The following is a 17,788-nucleotide window of genomic DNA, read 5'->3' as shown; positions in this document are numbered from 1 at the left end:
ATACTGTGTGCAATATAAATAGGGTAAACTCAATGCAAAGAAACTTGCAAAAAATCATCTCTCTCTCTCTCTCTCTCTCTCTCTTCCACCAGCACACGCTGTTACTCTCATTGTTCACAGCTTCCTTGCCTTCCTCGTTTGAGGGAATATTTGTTGCTCTCAAGGGCTCTCCATTGCCAGAATGCTGGGGGGTTTTTTCATTCTGTACTTCCAACAATCCTTTCCCACCTTATTAGTAATAATAATATATGTTATTGGAATTATATTTCAGGAAATGTTTCTCTCTCTTTTTACAACTACCACCACCACAACTTTTGATCCCTGAAAAATATAGGGAGTATTCTACACATTTCTGTCTCTGCCCACATGGAAAAACAGGTTCTATGTATCATGCGTCAATCTGCACATGCAGACATGTCTTTAGCTACAATAATTTTGGGGGATACTGTTAATATAAATTCAGAAACATTAAGCAAGGAAAGCCCCATAACTGCTATGAGCAGTTTCTCCCTTCCAGACTGCTTTCAATAAACCAGATGTGGTGACTGCAGATCTGTGTGTCTTTGAGCCTGGGTGTACCAATAATCATGCAGAAACTAGGAACCTGGAGTTGATTTAAACCAAAAAAATTTTGCACGGATGAGGAGCACTGAGCTTCCTCCCTGCCATTACATTCCAGTAGCCATTCTTCCAAGGCACTTTTGCTGAGCCCCTCTGAGGCTAAAATACAGAAATGTACCGGGTGCACCAACCAGGTCCAAGGGCTTGGGATCTGGCCCAGTGACTTGAAAATCAAGGCTGGCAGATCACTTGAGGCCCCTCATTTTATTTTTATATTGACAATTCATATACAGCTTAACCACAAATGTATCTAATGGGTGTACAAAAAATGAAAATAAAAATCAGTTACAATTACAAAATCTGAATTCAGTTTAATAATAATAAATCAGTGCTTTTTTCTGGTCATACCCAATGGTACACAGTACTGGCACCTCTTTTTCTGGAAAAAAGCACTGATCTTTACACCCAACAGCAAGTGAGAGGAGCGGGAGGGAAAGGGCAGTGACACATCTGTCTCCCCAAGCGAAACTCTCTTCTCCCAGCCTTTCGAGTGGCTCCATGCGCCACAGCAAGCATGAAGTGAAGGCCGGAGCACTGCTGCTGAGCATGTCCAAAGGGTGGCGCAAGTGTGCTCTGGAGGAGCTCTGCTGCTCTGGACATGCCTCAGGGTGCTGCGCAAGCAGCCTTCCCTTTTCCTGCCAGAGAGTGGGGTGGCGAGCTGCAGAAGGGCAGCCATGGAGGGAAGAGGGGTCATGCTGCTCATCGAAAGGGTGGGCAAGCAGCAAGAAACGCTGCTCTGTGAGCAGAGATCAACTCAACCGCAGGCTGGAGGAAGGCAAAAATGGCAGGCACTCTTAGGAACAAGAGCCTCCAGCCCACCTGTAATCAGCATTCTTCTGCTGACCTTGCAAAGCCATTCCCAAAATCTGTGGGCCACTTATGATCAGCGTCTTCGTCGGTGCCCAAGCAACGACGCTAGCATTGGGAAAGAGCTGCATGCCTCTGAGCATGTGCAGAGTACCCTCCCTCTGACCCCCACTTGCAGCTGAGCAGGACCGGCATCCTTTTTTTCTAGAAAAAGCACTGTTAATTAATAATAATAATGTCTTTGAAGCTCAGTGACTGGGCAGGGATATAAGGGATCAGGTGGCCTCTGAAATATCCTGGCCCCAAGTTGTTCATATACAGGTGCCGACCATTCCTGCCCCCCCCCCATCACCAGAGCATGTATAAGCACCCCCCGACCTGTTCCACCCCCATTCTGCCTTCTTCTGGGTCCAAGAGGACCCATGCGTCAGCGATTGCATATCAACTGGAGATGTCTAAAATGACCGCTGCCCGTATATTAATACATGAACCACAAATCGGATCTGATAGTACAAGCTTTTGAGTGCCAGAGTCATGTGCTGTCATAGCCTCTTTCCATCAATCATCTAGCTACAGTGTTGTCTGTATGTGGCAGACCCATATAGAGTACATTACAATACAACCCTGACCATGTGCATCTTCTGGAAGACACTTCTATCCTTGCTGGTAGAGAAGGAAGCATCATAATAATTAACATATTGTTATGCCCACATCATCCCAAGGGCTTGGGAAGAATAAATCCAATTAATTAAAAAATAAAAATAACTGATAATCTCAATTTAAGACAGGCAGTACATATTTTTATTTCAAACTTTACTTTTCCAAATTTATTCTGTTTATTTTAACCACAATCCATAACAGTATTTTGCTGCCACGTTTTAAAAAATATGCTCCAGAGTTCTGAAAAAAAGCACTAAATTATTTTAATGACATATTATTCTATCTGTGCTATTGTTGTAGATAAATAGGCTACAGTTCAAAATATACTCTAACAGGTATGATAGCAAATATTATTTCTAATGTTTACTGCACCGTCTACAAAGCTTTTATTGTGCTATTTATATCTCTATGGTTTGACATTTTAGTCTGAGAAATTAGGAACTCGTTTATAAAATTTCCAAGGATGATGGGTTTGAAAAAAGAAGTGATTCTTTTAAATTTCTAGCGAAGTATTATACTGAAGTAACAAGGAATACCTTGAAGGCCCTAAGATTAGCTGCGGAAACTTATGGAAGACAATAACTTTTCTCTTTTACTTCTGTGTGAGGTAGCTGTGAAAAACCTTCTCTTGTGGGAACTGAACTCTTTCTCTCTACCAAGGTCTGGTATCAATTACTAGGGATTTAGAGACCCCATATAAAAGACAGTGCCTATTTGTTTTGAAATTTGTTTTGTGATTAAGCTGTCAGAATGTCGCACAAATGCCAAGGTAAGTTAATTTTTAAAATAATGCTTTAATGAGCTATGCAAGAAAGGTGAAACTGCATGTCTTTTTAAAAATGCTAATTGTTCAGTTTTTTAGTTGATTTTTCTATTTTTTATCATGCTGACCTTAACTAGTCATTTGGATAGAGCAGAAATATTTCATTTCAGATAATGTAATCCCTACACATTTTGAAACTATAAGCAAAGCTATGGAACTGCTACAAGTTTACCACATTCTCTATTTTGACCTGTATAATTTTTCACCACAGATATTGCAATAGTACCAGTCTGAAATAAAAATGGAATTATTCAAGAAAACAGGCAAATTTGGGGCAACCTTATTAACTTACTTTATTCCAGTTATATTTTTCTACCTACTTATGGCTGTAATCCTAAATACATTTTAAAATAATTCAAAGGTAGCTACTTCCAAGGAAATCTGCTTAGGAATTAAATGTAAAACTGGAGACGTATAGTACTCCAAATTAGATGGGGGGAAACCCAGGAACATTAAAATAAAAAACATTTAACTCAATCACAATACAAACTGTTGTGATGGGCAAAAAGAAAACCATCAGGGAATATGTAAGCAAGTGTCTGAGTTGGCTTAGATACTAAACTAATTCTGCATTCAGACAATCCTCCAAACCATGGAGTAAGTCATGGGGAAAGTTTGCAGCCTTGGCCTGGAGGGCTTGCTCAAAACTTGCTCGTTGACCTAGACATAGCAGCATTTGATAAGGCCAGAAAGTAATATACTTAGTTGTGAGCATGAGGAAAGGGAAAGGAGGAGCTCTCAAATCCCAGTCCTCCAGTTATGGTTTGGAGGACTGTCTGAATGCAGTCTGAAAGTGTAGCAGCTGTCAAAAGTGATAGTCACAAGTGTAGTTCCCCTGCTGTAACACAGTGGTACCTTGGTTTACGAACTTAATCCATTCCGGAAGTCCATTCTTAAACCAAAGCGTTCTTAAACTAAGGCATACTTTCCCATAGCAGTGGGCAGGGCCGTCTCACCCATAGTGGTGTGGGGCACCAGGGCACCGGGCTCTCAGGGGCGCCAGGCCAGGAGTCCGGGGAAACGGCTATGGCTGTGGGCGATGGCCGGGGGAGAAGAGGGGAGCCCCAGGTCCCCCTGTCAGAAACGGCGCCGAGCGAGGCTGAGGCGGGCGGAGGGAGTTCCCAGTGCCTTGCTCCACCCCATTTGCCCCGGCCGGGCCTGGCCTTGGTGCTGGTGGCAGAACTGCTGGCCGCAAAGTACTATCAGGACTCGGAGGTGGCCCAGAGGCAGGTACCGCTGGAGGGAGCCTCGCCACGGGGGACGGAGAAAACTTTGTGAGGCGCCTGCGGGGAGGGATGCTAGAAGTCGGGGCTGCTTGGGGGGCAGCAAAGGGGAGAATGAGCGGGGTCGGGGCTAGTCTTGTGTGGCTGAGAAGTTGGCAGGCAAAAAAAGGCATTTCGGGGGTAACTTTTGTTTTGCATTTGGGGAGCCCTTTTGTTTTGCAATCTGTGTATGGCGCAGCTGCAGAGCTGCCTGTTCAGAAGGGAAGCCTTGTGGCTTCCAAGTAAAGTGTGTATCCATTGCAACTTCACAGTGCTGTCCTCTCCCAAATCCCATGTGGGATTTTTCAGTGGGATATACCAGTGAATAGGCTGGTAGCCTGAGGTTTGCAATCGTCCATGTGCTGGGGAGCAAGTCCGCTTGAATCCCACGGGGTGCACTTCTGCCTAGACATGCATATGCTTGCAATGTAAATATACCTCGCATAGCATTTAATGAATGTAGCCAATTAACAGCCACAGGGAGGGGATCGCCTTCATTGCGCATCTTCTGTAACACTAGTCATCCAATGAAGCACAATGGTGGGAGATTCCTAGGCACAAATTTATTCACCCCGAACAAGCCAGATGCTGTTGAACTACAACTCCCACCAACCGAAGCCATCAGGTATGGGGGCTGGTAGGAGCTGATGGGAATTGTAGTCCAACAACATAATATGGGGTGTGCCACAATATCTGCCCCTGCGGTACATAGTCAAACTATGAGATTTGTTGCCACAAGATGTGATGATGGCTACAGGCTTAGATGATGTTAACAGGATGTGCGTGGCATGTTCATGAAAGGTCTGTTGTGGCTATTAGCTATAACAGCTACCTAGAAACCTCTGTGTTTGTAGGCAGTATATATCTGAATGCTAGTTGCTGGGGTGGCTGTCTTGTCGTGGTTGTGGGCTTCCTAGAGTATCTGGTGTGTGATGCAGAACTAGATTTAAGTATTTCCAAGTGGGAAGTGCCAGGCGCTGACCAGGAATTCAAGGAAAACAAAAGTCCTCTGGAGGTTTTTAAGCAGGGGTTGGATGGCCATCTGTCATGGATGCTTTAGTTGAGACTCCTGCATTGCAGGGGGCTGGACTAGATGACTCTTGGGGTCCCTTCCAACTCGACAATTCTATGCTCTCCAGTGCCAGAGGCATCATGCCTCTGAGACTGTGTGCACACCATACTTCAAAGGAAAGGGGGTGTAGGGAGAATCCAGGGCTTATCTGCAGTGTGGAAGGAAAGGAGGACATTTTTTCTGCCTTCCCACTTCCAGCCACTCTCTGAAGACTAGAGAAGAGACCCTCTTCAGAATATGAAGGGGGCGGGCAGGGGATAGCGTGGCTTTGTTTTTTGAAGCCTTCAGATCAGGACCAGACCATGTGAAAAATGAACATAAGGTTTCAGCTGCAGTTCATTCATTTTGAGCTTTGTATTCTTGTTATAAAAAGTGTGCCGTTGTTGCGCCCATAGCCTTGGTTTAGGGCACCATTTAGCTCCCGGCTTTCTTATCTCAGTTTCTAACACTGTTGCAGAGCTACATTACTCAAGTCACCAACTAGAACTATTTTGCTACACTTGCTTCTAGAACGTGAAGCAACACAAATAATTTATTTCAGACAGCAAATTTCAGAGGTTAATGTCATTTTTTGGTATCACCCTCCATTCTCCTACAGTGCTTTTAAAAAAGCTTCAGTCTCTATGTGGGGTGGGGTGATGCTCCTCTAAGTATCGAAGACCAGTCTTGAAGTTTTCTTTGGTGCTATTTCTCTTGGATGTCATCGTGCCATGGTTGCCACTGCTAAAGATCTGCAGATGCAGTTGGAGGAGTACAATCTCAGAGAACGAAGGGAGAAGCAGTGGGACAGGTTATTTCTTGCCTGTCTTGGGAGCGTTCACGTTTTTCCACCACCATCCCTCCTCTGTCTGCTAGGCTTCATCCGGTCCCAGCCACCTCCTGGCCCACCAGGCACTGGGTCATCTTCACAGCATCTCAGGATCTCTCCCTGCACCTCAACACCAGCACAATCAAAAGATCTGGCAATATGGTTTTTATGATGTGGTTTTCTGTATGATTTTTCTAAACCGCTCTGATTTTTAAAAAAATGAATAGCTATATATAAATGTTTTTATAAATAACATAAATGAAACTCTGTATTGCAGTGTAATGTATCTTTATTTTTGGTGTGGAATTTTATGGTTGCCATTCTAAGATACCTTGAAGACTTTTTTTGTCAAAAAGCAAATAAAAATAAGGCGATTTAAACTACAAATAATGTAACATGTCAAACATGGTGCACTTGCCTCTTGAGCCTTGAGACTGCACAACTTCTTTATCCTTCAAATATGTTTTCTCCCTATTTTTCAACATCTCGGATCCTACAACTAGATAATAGGGCAAAGTCTAAGAACATGAATACGGAGGCAACATTCTCTAAAACCACATTTTATTGTTCTTTCAATTAGTAAAAATAGTGATCAGATATTCAAAACACAGGTCCAGACATGTAGCTCCGAAATTGGACTTGGATCCCTGCATTTATGGATAGCATACATCTGCGCTTAATTTTTTTTTGCTTTACAGTAATGTATTAGTCCAATTAAAACTCAACAGAATAAAGAGACACAAGAAACTTCGGATTAGAGCCTGAGAATGGAATATGCTGTGGTTTACCAAAAGAGTAACTGACTAGCAAAATTTGCTGACTTTAAAAACAAACATGGGCAGCAAAGATGTACAGTGGTACCTCAGGTTAAGAACTTAATTCATTCTGGAGGTCCGTTCTTAACCTGAAACTGTTCTTAACCTGAAGCACCACTTTAGCTAATGGGGCCTCCCACTGCAGCCACACGATTTCTGTTCTCATCCTGAAGCAAAGTTCTTAACCCGAGGTACTATTACTGGGGTAGCAGAGTCTGTAACCTGAAGCGTCTGTAACCCGAGGTACCACTGTACTGTAATATGTACTATATCACAATATTGAATTGTAGGACTGTGGTATAGTTCTTAAAACTCTTTTTATACAACACAGAAAACAGACTGTGGTTTCGAAAACAGAGATGATGATAATTATAGATAATTCTATATCATTCTGCACCATATGCCAATTAAATACCAAAATGTAAAGTGTTTTAGTAGCTTACTTTGTGCTTTACATTTATTTATGACTTCTACATAACACAATTCCTACTTAAAAGAAAAAATAAATCTTAAATTGATTATTATTATCCATATCATGACACCTGCCAATAATGCTATGCAGAGGGAATTGAAATTACACGTATCCATAACTTTAGCTTGTGATGAATTACAATTTTAATTATGTATTACACATTATTTCCTATTAAATTAGCTACTGCATTTAGAAATATATGGTAATGTAGGAAAAACAACATCATGGTCTCAAAAAATGTACGGCTCAACTTGAAACACAAACGCAAGTTGGTTTGCCATGTAACATATGAACATTGCTTCTGCAACTATTTCCCTTTCATTATGTTGACTTTACCTTATTAGCCATAGTTAATTAGGATAAGGCAATGGTTGCAAAAACCCTAACAACTTTTATGGAACTTAAACACTGAAACTCAGAAAAGTAACAAATACAAAACCAGTATTTTTTCCAACAACAGCATCTTCATCCCTACTTAGAATTTGTGGCTATATTCAGAATAATTTTTACTATTTAACATACACCACTCCTGTGCCTGCCAGGGGATGATTTCCGTCTATCCCAGGTGAGCAGGTTGTGTGCAGCTGTGCGAATGTGGAGGGGCCTAGTCAGGAAGAGGAAATTCCGCACATAGATCAGGGAAGTTGGAGAGGGAAAGGATAGAGCAAGGGATTGAGCAGATCAAGCTCTTCATTTTGAAATGAGCTCCCTTAAAATCAATGGGTCTTACGTACCAGGAAATTTACTGAGGAATAGGATATAAGTACGCAAATCCTAAATAAATGTGGCTGACACTGCTAAAACTATAGAGTACCAAGAATGAACTGTTTTGTCAAAATAAACTTTTTGATACCTATTTTCTTCCCTTTACAAAAACTCTGTCTTGCAAAGTGAAATACTGTGTTTGTTGCAAGATGATCTAACTATGTTATAAAGAAGCCCTTAAACTGCAGCTAAGTGGATGGGTCTGCTCCAATACACGTCTTTATGTCAGAGAGCTTGGAACAAAAACATATAGCAAATGATAGCAAGAATAAAAGCAACGTTAAAAGAAAATCAAAGCATGCTATAATATCTTAGCAAAAAAAAGCTTACTAATTCTCTCAGCAGAAAAAAGGATGGCAAGCTGCAAGGGTCTTTGTTGTGCATCTTTCTGAGTCATAATTTAAATTCAATACAATACTCATTCCAAACTCCTCAAAGTACACATAATTTCTCATTTTGAAAGCCTGCATGCTGGCATGGCCCATCCTAAGCAACACGTCTTCAGAGTTATATGTTAAGATTAGCAATACCTTGGAATTCTCACCCCAAAATATTTTCAGGGCAAAAGGCATGCTTTAAAGGGGACATGATATGTCATAAAGGAGATGTTGTTACAGTGCCTCACGGCGAAATGGATTTTATATTATTCAGACAACCGGGCGAACTCTTGCCGTCCTAGTGTGCCACACTGTGGTTATTTCACTTCCTGCCCTCTCACTCAGCAAGAGGAAACAGGGCCCTGTGTGGTTGAGGGGGGCAGGCCAATGTGCTGTAAGGGCAGCCAATGGAAGCGCAGCAGGACGCCAAGGCAGGGATCAGCAGTTCAGCCCCTGGGCCCAGGGAGCATTTCCATGTCCTTCTGAGTCATATGAAAAGAAAAAAGTCAAAAAGCGGCCCTGCTGTGGGAAGGCATTATAAAGAACATTTGCAAAACGGTTCCCTCAGTTTGGCTCTACTCTAGTTAAGATGTTTTGATAGATTATCTATGGGGTTCAGGTCAGGCAAGTTTGCTGGCCAGTCAAGCACAGTAATCCCATGGGCATTGAACCAGGTTTTGGTACTCCCCAAATCTCTTTTCTGATGAGAGCAGCTTTTGCATCTCATTTGGAATCCAAGGACCCAGAGTCTGGAGGAAGAATGGGGAGGCACACAATGCCAGATGCTTGAAGTCCAGTGTGAAGTTTCCACAGTCTGTGTTGATTTGGGGAGCCATGTCATCAGCTGGTGTTGGTACACTGCGTTTCATTAAGTTCAGGGTCAACGCAGCCGTCTACCAGGAGATTTTGGAGCACTTCATGCTTCCTTCCACAGATGAGCTTTATGGGGATGCTGACTTCATTTTCCAGCAGGACTTGGCACCTGCCCACACTGCCAAAAGTACCAAAACCTGGTTCAATGCCCATGGGATTACTGTGCTTGATTGGCCAGCAAACTCACCTGACCTGAACCCCATAGAGAATCTATGGGGCATTGCCAAGAGACAGATGAGAGACATGAGACCGAGCAATGCAGAAGAGCTGAAGGCTGCTATTGAAGCATCCTGGTCTTCCATAACACCTCAGCAGTACCACAGGCTGACAGCATCTATGCCACGCCGCATTGAGGCAGTAATTGATGCTAAAGGGGCCCATACCAAGTACTGAGTACATATGCATGCTTCTACTTCTCAGAGGTCCAATACTGGTCTATTTGCAATCCTTGTTTTGCTGATTTCATTTAATATTCTAATTTTCTGAGATTGTTAATTTGGGGTTTTCATCAGCTGTACACCATGATCATCACAATTACAACAAATAAAGGCTTGACATATCTTGCTTTGCATGTCATGAGTCTATCTTATATATTAGTTTCACCTTTTAAGTTGAATTTCTGAAATAAATGAACTTTTCCACGATATTCTAATTTTCCGAGTTTCAACTATATATTTGAAAACTATGGCTGGTACACAAACGATCTGCAGTGACCATGGCTAAGGATAACAACTGTACCACACAAACTATACTTTATATATATGCTTATAAAGTGATGGGAAGGTTTTTCACTGATGCTTTTCTATACATATATGTCCTCACAGCTTAGCTTACTGACCTAAACCATGATTCTGTGCTGTATGTTTGGGAACTATTATTTACATCTGTATTAGGCCAATGTATACACTTCTAAAAGGAATCAAATCCACAGGAATTGTCCAGAGAAAGATAGTGTGCAAAGTAGGAAATAAAACAATTACAGCACTAGTTAAAAAAGGATTTTTTAAAAAAATTAAAACATTAAGGGAACCCACTTTGCAGCTGTCTCTCTTGTGCATATAATCCCTTATTAACTACAAAGTGAAGGCCTGCGTTGTCTGACTTAGTTTTTCTGACACAGGCATGGATTCAACTGAACCATGATTCAACAGAAGCCACAAAGAATGCTTGCAAAAGGGTGCAAATTACCACAAGGTACGTATCATTATTATCATTTATGTTTCTAAGCCAACTTTCTAGAATGTATACTCTCCAGGCAGGTCACAGATCAACAAAATAAAGTATTAATAAAAACCATGGCAAAATATTTTGTAAAACATAGTTGCTCTGAATAATGACTTCTGACAGAAACATCCTCATTATCTTGTGGAAGATAACCAAAAACTGGACCCCACAAGTCTCCTGACGAAGTGAGTTCCACAGCTGTGGCGTCACAGCAAAAGAATGCCTGCCTCTTCCAATCCAAGCCTGTCTAAATTCTAAAATTCATGGGATACTCTGCAAGATTTCTCCTGAAGATCTGTGACGAGGATGCTGTAGAGAAGGAACAGACAATATGGTACCCTCCTGGTATTGCTGAACTACAACTCCAATCATCCCTAACCACTGGCCATGTTACCTAAGGATAATGTGAGCTGTGGTGCAATATCTAGAGAACACCATGCTGGCTACCTACCTCTGTTACGTATAAGAGCTAATGCCCCAGTAAATAGGAAGGCAGTTTAACATACTGTTGTCACTTACAATTTTATTCTTAAAAACTGTTACAGAAAGCCAAGATTTACTAGTGCTTAATGATCCCAATCTGAGCATTTAATACCAATTTCTCAATCATATAAATGCAGCTTTTGATCTACCCAAAAGACTGGGTATCTATTGACTGTACACTCAATGCTGGAGTCATTCAAGGCCTAACTCAAGCGTTTCTCAAATTTCAATCACAGTTTTAGCTTTGCATACTCCTTACTATACATCTACCTAGCTTTATCAATACACCTAATATAGCAGTCCCAGTATGTCATCTTCAACAAGGATCTCTCGTTATGTTAATATGCAGAATTCAATGTCGCTACAATCAGGCCCTTCAGCTCTTGGGATACTGGGTGTCAATACCTCTTTCCATTGTAAAATGTGTGTGTTTCCTCAACCCAGCCCAGTCAGATACAGCTTTACAAAATACAGTTGAGTAAGATTTTAACCTAGCAATGCATGGCTGCACTTTCACACAGATAGCATAATAAAAAACCAACCCACTCATTATTACCAGTTGCTGCATCAGGATATGACCAGGGCAAGATATGATCATGGAATGCCCAGAAGATGCTATGATAACTTCCTTCTCAGGGGAAAGGCTCACTATTCTGAACTCAGTTCACATGGACATTTTACTACGTGGCAGCGCATTCCTATCTTTCCCTTTCCATCACAATACCTGATTGCTATGTATTTGGGATCTCCACGAACCTACTCTGTATACAACCCCTTTACGAGTACGACGAGTCTATCTTAAACAAGAAACCCTGTGGGTGTGAATGTAAGACTCTTGAGCATTGTTGCTGAAGAAAGGTACCTCCATAATAACAAGAATCCTGTGAAGATAAGACAGAGGCTAAGCAAAAGTATTTGAGAAGCTGTGAATTTTTAAGAAAATGGAACTTTTTTTGCAGGAAAAATGTGGATAATAAAGAGAATTCCATTTATCATTTTAAAAGTTATCTATGTTTTCTGAATATATAGATGATGTACAATAGTATATACATCTACTTGTTTTGAGGTTCTAGCAGGGGAGCGCAGCTATCGTATACCCTTGACCGAAGAACGGTACACTCCTTCTATCTGGGATGGTCGTCCTCTTCCACCGAGCACGCAGCTTCGGGAGGGACGCACATGGAGCGGTGAGGGAGGAAGGGGACACCCGCCTAGCCAGCCAGATCAGCCGAATCAACCCTGGCGATCAATGGGGTGACAGATGTCGCAGCCAGATTGCCCTCACATCCTTTTTTATATATATATAACTTTTTTTATATATAAGATAAGATGAAAATAGACTAAGGTAATGTAAGGACAGAATATTATAAATTATGGAAAGGATTTGCTGTGACTATTATAAATTAGGATACAGGAAAAGGGAGGAGGAGGAGGTCAAGGAAAGAAGGTATTGAAAGTGGAGAATTGGAGAATGATGGTTTTACTTTTCTTTTTCTTTTTTTTGTCTTGTCTCTTTTTTTGTGTAATTTTAAAAAAATTCTCAATAAATATCATTTAAAAAAAATAGTATATACATCTAGTATATACATTTAGTATGCATATATTTGTGCATACTAAATGTGGGGAAATTCTGGTACTACTGTACGTTATTTCTTTGTTTTGTGCATTTTTCAAAAATAAAATAAATGTACTATGGGGGGAATACACCTACCCTGATCTTGCTTATTTCCTCCCCCCCCCAATGCTTTTGCTGAATTTTTAACTACAGTTCCATTATACTTGGTGTAATAGGAAATAGTACTTTTCTAAAAGAAAACGAACGCTCTCAGGACGTCCATTCTCATCTATTATCTTCACATGCGGTTATTTATCTAACCATAATCTGTCTGTTTCTAGGAAGTGGTCACTTCAGGCCTCATTTTATTTTACTGCTGGTTGCCCTTCTGCTTTTTACGTATATCGTAGTGCCTTTAATAACATGCTTCTGCCATGATAGGAAGGATTCTGTGTACATCTCCCAGGCTGGATAGCAAGCCATGTGCAGGACTGGGTGCTGCCCCTGCAATTCCCACACGTGGATTTTTAAAAGCTAAAATCCTGGTGACCAGCCATTCCAGAGAGGAACCAGAGGAAAGGATCCAGCCCTTCCTGTCCTCCCCCAAAACTGCTGATCAGAGGGATTTCAGGTTTGTAAAACAGGCTGCATCACTTGTGCTTCACTGAGGTGTTTGACTGCAATTTTATACACAGATAGATAGAGTACTTCAGTAGGGCTATATTGCATATAATGGAGCTCAGGACTCCCAACTTTATCTAGCTCTGGTGTGAATTTTACTTTTAAATAAGGAATCCCTTCCTGCTCAGTACTTGGTACAGCAAAACAGGCAATGCTGGTAGATTTTCATGAAGGAAATACTTTTTTGATACACAGTATTTCCTTGCCAAACCCTTGAAAAGGACAAAGTTAGGAAAAGAAAGGTAAAATCCCAACTTATTTGTAGCATATTCAACACCTAATCACAATTATTATCTGTACACACTGTACATGCTATATATTACAGGAACACACTCACGCATGATCATAATTTCTGTCTTGGCACTAACCTAGAATTCTAGTCCTAAAAAGATTCCCTGAAATTATTCCCATTAATTTCAATACGCCTTTCTTCCACTGACTTGGCTTAGGATCACCGTCTCTGCAAGTACTTACTTTACAATGGTATGAAAATTGCAGAAGAGTAAATAACCTAATCATGTTGTTCCTGTTCATCTCTTACCAATTTATCCAATTTAATTCCTCTCACATCCCCCCAAATTCCCATAGTTAATTTAAAGAGAATATTATCTTAAGTATGCTTTCAAATGTGACTTTCCAACATAATAAATTACCCTCAGTATCCACAATAACTTTTCTTCATATAACACAAAAACAAAATAGCCATAAAAATCTTGGACATGGATGCAATTTACTGAAAGTACAAATGCTAAAAAGTGGTAGCGATTTAATACGCACACTTCTATTACAGTTGTTTGGGGAAGGCAGAGGCCTTTCTGAACAATGAAGAAACCAATGCTGTATTTCCTCCAGAATGTTTTATCTCTTTGGTCTCAGATTATCGGCATAAACACACACACCAGCTATAGATACAGATGTTATTATTTGCATTTTGCATTATGTTACCATTAAACAATTCTCCACAAGAGCTACTACATGGCTGCCATCCTCATATTGGCTAATGTCTCTGTTTAAAAAGTGTCTCTATACAAACCAGAAAGTATGTTCTACGTATTTGCAATTTCACAACCCCACCTATTTTTTAAAGTGTACTTAAATTTAGGAGATACACAAGCAGATGTATTGCAATTAAATACATTCTCCTCCTTGGCTAAACTGAAATCTCCCATACTTGTCTAAAAAAAAAGAGGAAGAAGCTTCGACATCAGAAACGAAAGCTCGATCAAAGTATTTTTTTCATTTAGCAAAGAACAATACTTTCTTTTTTATCTATGCATATTTTAATTGGGAATATGAATAAAACTAAGCATATTAGATGTTCAGCTTATGCACAGTATGAATATATCTAAAATGTACAGTGTTTGCCAAACTGGCTGACTGTCAAGTTCATCAAAAGAGCATCCATATCCACATGTTGTTTTGATGTATACATTGGTTTCCAGTAAAAAAAGAAAAAGAAAAGCATTTGCATAAATGCTTTTGTTATGAATAATTAAAAAGTAGACATCCATATATTATGACTGGCCATAGACGCAATACGTATACATAGTGCAGTGACATACTTCAGATTCCTCTGGGGATTTTACAAAAATAATGTAACATTTATGATTATAATATTAATCCCTCTCCTTATCAAATAACGTGTGGTACAGATGTGCCTAAATACATGTCATTGCACTACTTGGGCAAAGGTTATTGCCACTGAATTGTGTTACCAAAGAATATAGTTTTAAATGTTGTCGTTTTTTAAAAGCCTATTGGTTCCTCGATACATGTGAGCGTGCACCAGACAGACAGGCAAAGCTTCGCAATAAGGGAGAGTATAAAGCTTCCAGTTCCAAGAGAAAGGATGGTCAAATAAAAGTCAGAACAGACTACACAATCTGATTCAGTGCCATATCTCTGCAAAGTGCCATTCTGGTAAAAAGGCGTATCATCTATATAATAATTTCTATGTATCATGTATGTATACCTCCACCTACGCACCAAAAGGCAAGGAAACACACCACTCATGAAAACTTGTCAGTGAAGCAAAACCAAAACTGCCACAAGACATTTGCATTCAAAAACAAACCATGCATCTGATTTTCTGAAAAATGAAAGGTTGCTGGTTTTAAAACAGGTTGACAAAATGATAGAATGAAAACGATAGGCACAGAAATTGAAGGAAAAAAACAACAGTAACTACACAACATCCTTAAATCTAAAAGCCGTCATTTTTAGCAAGCCGGACTGAGACCAGGCTAGGCCAATGAAGATGTTGCTGGTTAGGTGGTCTAACTTAGTGAATCCTAGGACAATCCACCAATATCCAATCTGAGTGATTAAATGTCGTTTTCCTCTCGGCAATTTTACTCTGTTCCCCCACTCTGTTGTGAATGCTGCTAAATGTGAAATGTTGCGACATAATAATCAGAAGCATCTAAGGAAGGGACTGACTCTTACCCGGGGAAGAGTAGGAATCCAGCCACAAGGACAAGAAGCAGAGAGAGGACGACAGTGTGTTCACCTTGCAGTTCTGCGGTCTCCTGTGAAAGCAGATGGAAGACACTCGGTGATCTCCGTGGCATTTCTTGATTTTGCAAGTGCTCACAGGCCTGGCAAATATGGGAAGGCGGTCCTTACCTAGCAACCACAGGGCTCCAGCCTCGCAGCCACATGCTTTCCCCTGCCACCGCTGCCCCCCTGGCTGCCAGCTCCCAGCAACAACAATAGAAGAGGCAGAGAGGGGTGGCATGAGAGAGAAGGAAAGACACTGTGAGGGAGGGAGGTAGAATGAGAAAGGAAAGGGGGGAGAGGAGGAGAGAAGAGCGTGTTAAGCTTGTCTGGCAGTTAACAAGTCTTGAATGAAGAATGTTAGCAAACAGACAAACAGCATGCCTGGTGCATGCTAATGTCCCTGGATTCACCACTGACAGTTTGAATAATTCAGTAGGCAAGGAAAGAAAGAAAGAAAGAAAGAAAGAAAGAAAGAAAGAAAGAAAGAGTCTCTTCACCCCTTTTGAATGCATGCAGAAAAAGTATCTTTTCAACTTTTCCCTTCGCCCATTTTGGATGGCAAAATTCAATCATAATTTCAGATAGACTTTGTAATTCCTGATTGTCTGCTCTCTCCCCCCCCCCCCCCAATCCTTCTATCACCTATTTTACTGCTTTTTACCTTGAAGTTGGCACCTGTCCTGGAGGTAGCATTTTTAATGCACCAGCCCTGTGTTTCCATTAGGGTGGAGGATGAGAAGCAGAAGAAAATGCCAGGATGCTTGGGCAACCAAAACATGTAAATATTTCCACTTGTATCAGGCTAACTTTTCAAAGGGGGGCAGGTGAATAGCCTTTCCCACACGGGAGATTCTCTTATACATTCCAGACAATCCAAAAGAGAGAGAAAAAGGGGGGAGGAAGGAGAAAGCACCAGCATTCTATTCAGAAAAGGAAAAACATTTTAAAAATATCACATTTTCATAGCTGGGTTGGTCAAAAGAAATAAACCCCCAGATAACGAGAGAAAACAGCAGGGTTTGGGGGAGTACTTAAACCTCAAAGCAAAGTGCACTAAAGGAGATGAAAAAATATTCCAAATATTGTAAGAGGGGGAAGAGGAGTTAAAAATACAGCCAAGGGGAAGGGGAGCAGTGGTCCTTTTTGGCCATGTTTTAAAAATAATAATAAAAAAGTTTTTGAAGGCCATCTGAAGGGGAGGCGGCCCTTGAAGCAAGCGGCAAAGGACTCGCCTTGTCCTCCCCCCGCGCGCGCTCGCGCTCTCTCCTTCTCTCTCTCTCGCGACTCGCGCAATCGGGCCGAGGCGAGCGAGACGGGGCGCGCGGCGGAAGCCCAGGATGAAGCAGGCGCGGCCCAGACGTACTCACGCACATAGGCATCTCTCGCTCGCGCGCGCGCGCGCGCCGACACACACACGATTCCTTGCGCCAGATCTGCGACGCCCCGAGGTCTCTTTGCTCCGCTCGCCCGCCTTTGGCCGCCGCCCCTGCGAGCCAGCAAGAGCTCTTCTTCTGCCAGCCCAATGCGGGCTTGTGTTTGTGACGCGGCGGGGGGGGGGGGCTGGAGGACTGGTGCAATGGCAGAGAAAGAAGGGAGCCCGAGCGGCGGCGGCGGCGGGATCTGGGGCTGCGGGGGCTTCGCGCACACAGGCAGCAGGCGCGCGCGCGCACGACCTGCCCAGCTGCTGTAGAAAGGCGCTTTGCCGAATTCAACTTTGGAGGCGCCTCCTCCGCCTGGTCTCCCCCGCCCCGACTTGGTGCCAAAGAGGAAAAGGCACGCGAGGCGCACAAAGCCCGGAGAGAAACTCACTCCATCTTTAGAGAGAACGGGCTGCAGGTTGGCAGCGCAAAGCCGTCCGCAGGCCCCGCTGGAGAAGCTGCGCCCGAGGCGGGGAAATCGGGGCAGCCACGGGCGGAGGAGACGAGAAAGAGCGCTGCCGCCGGAGGAGGGGGGGGCAGCCCTGGCGGAGCCCTTGTTTTCTGCCGCAGCTG

General features: G+C 42.1%; 1 protein-coding gene across 12 annotated transcripts in view; it reads right to left on the bottom strand.

Annotated features, from left to right (window-relative positions):
- LOC308477259 (uncharacterized protein) overlaps positions 1 to 17,788 on the bottom strand; it is a 198,026-nt gene that overhangs the window by 83,500 nt on the left and 96,738 nt on the right. For 2 of the 12 annotated variants that reach the window (XR_013986405.1, XM_081005787.1), the window contains exon 3: positions 15,744 to 15,826. The exons of 1 other annotated variant lie outside the window; for it this stretch is intronic. Coding sequence is in view for 2 of the 11 variants with exons in the window: in XM_081005787.1 (XP_080861913.1) it covers positions 15,744 to 15,826 (83 nt within the window). In the remaining 9 variants the exon portion in view is untranslated. 9 more of the 12 variants (XR_013986407.1, XR_013986409.1, XR_013986410.1 and 6 more) reach the window with 9 other exon arrangements.

This window comes from Podarcis pityusensis (assembly GCF_964106645.2).
Source record: "Podarcis pityusensis genome assembly, chromosome: 5".
Taxonomy (NCBI): domain Eukaryota; kingdom Metazoa; phylum Chordata; class Lepidosauria; order Squamata; family Lacertidae; genus Podarcis; species Podarcis pityusensis.
This window is presented reverse-complemented; position numbering and strand designations above follow the sequence as displayed.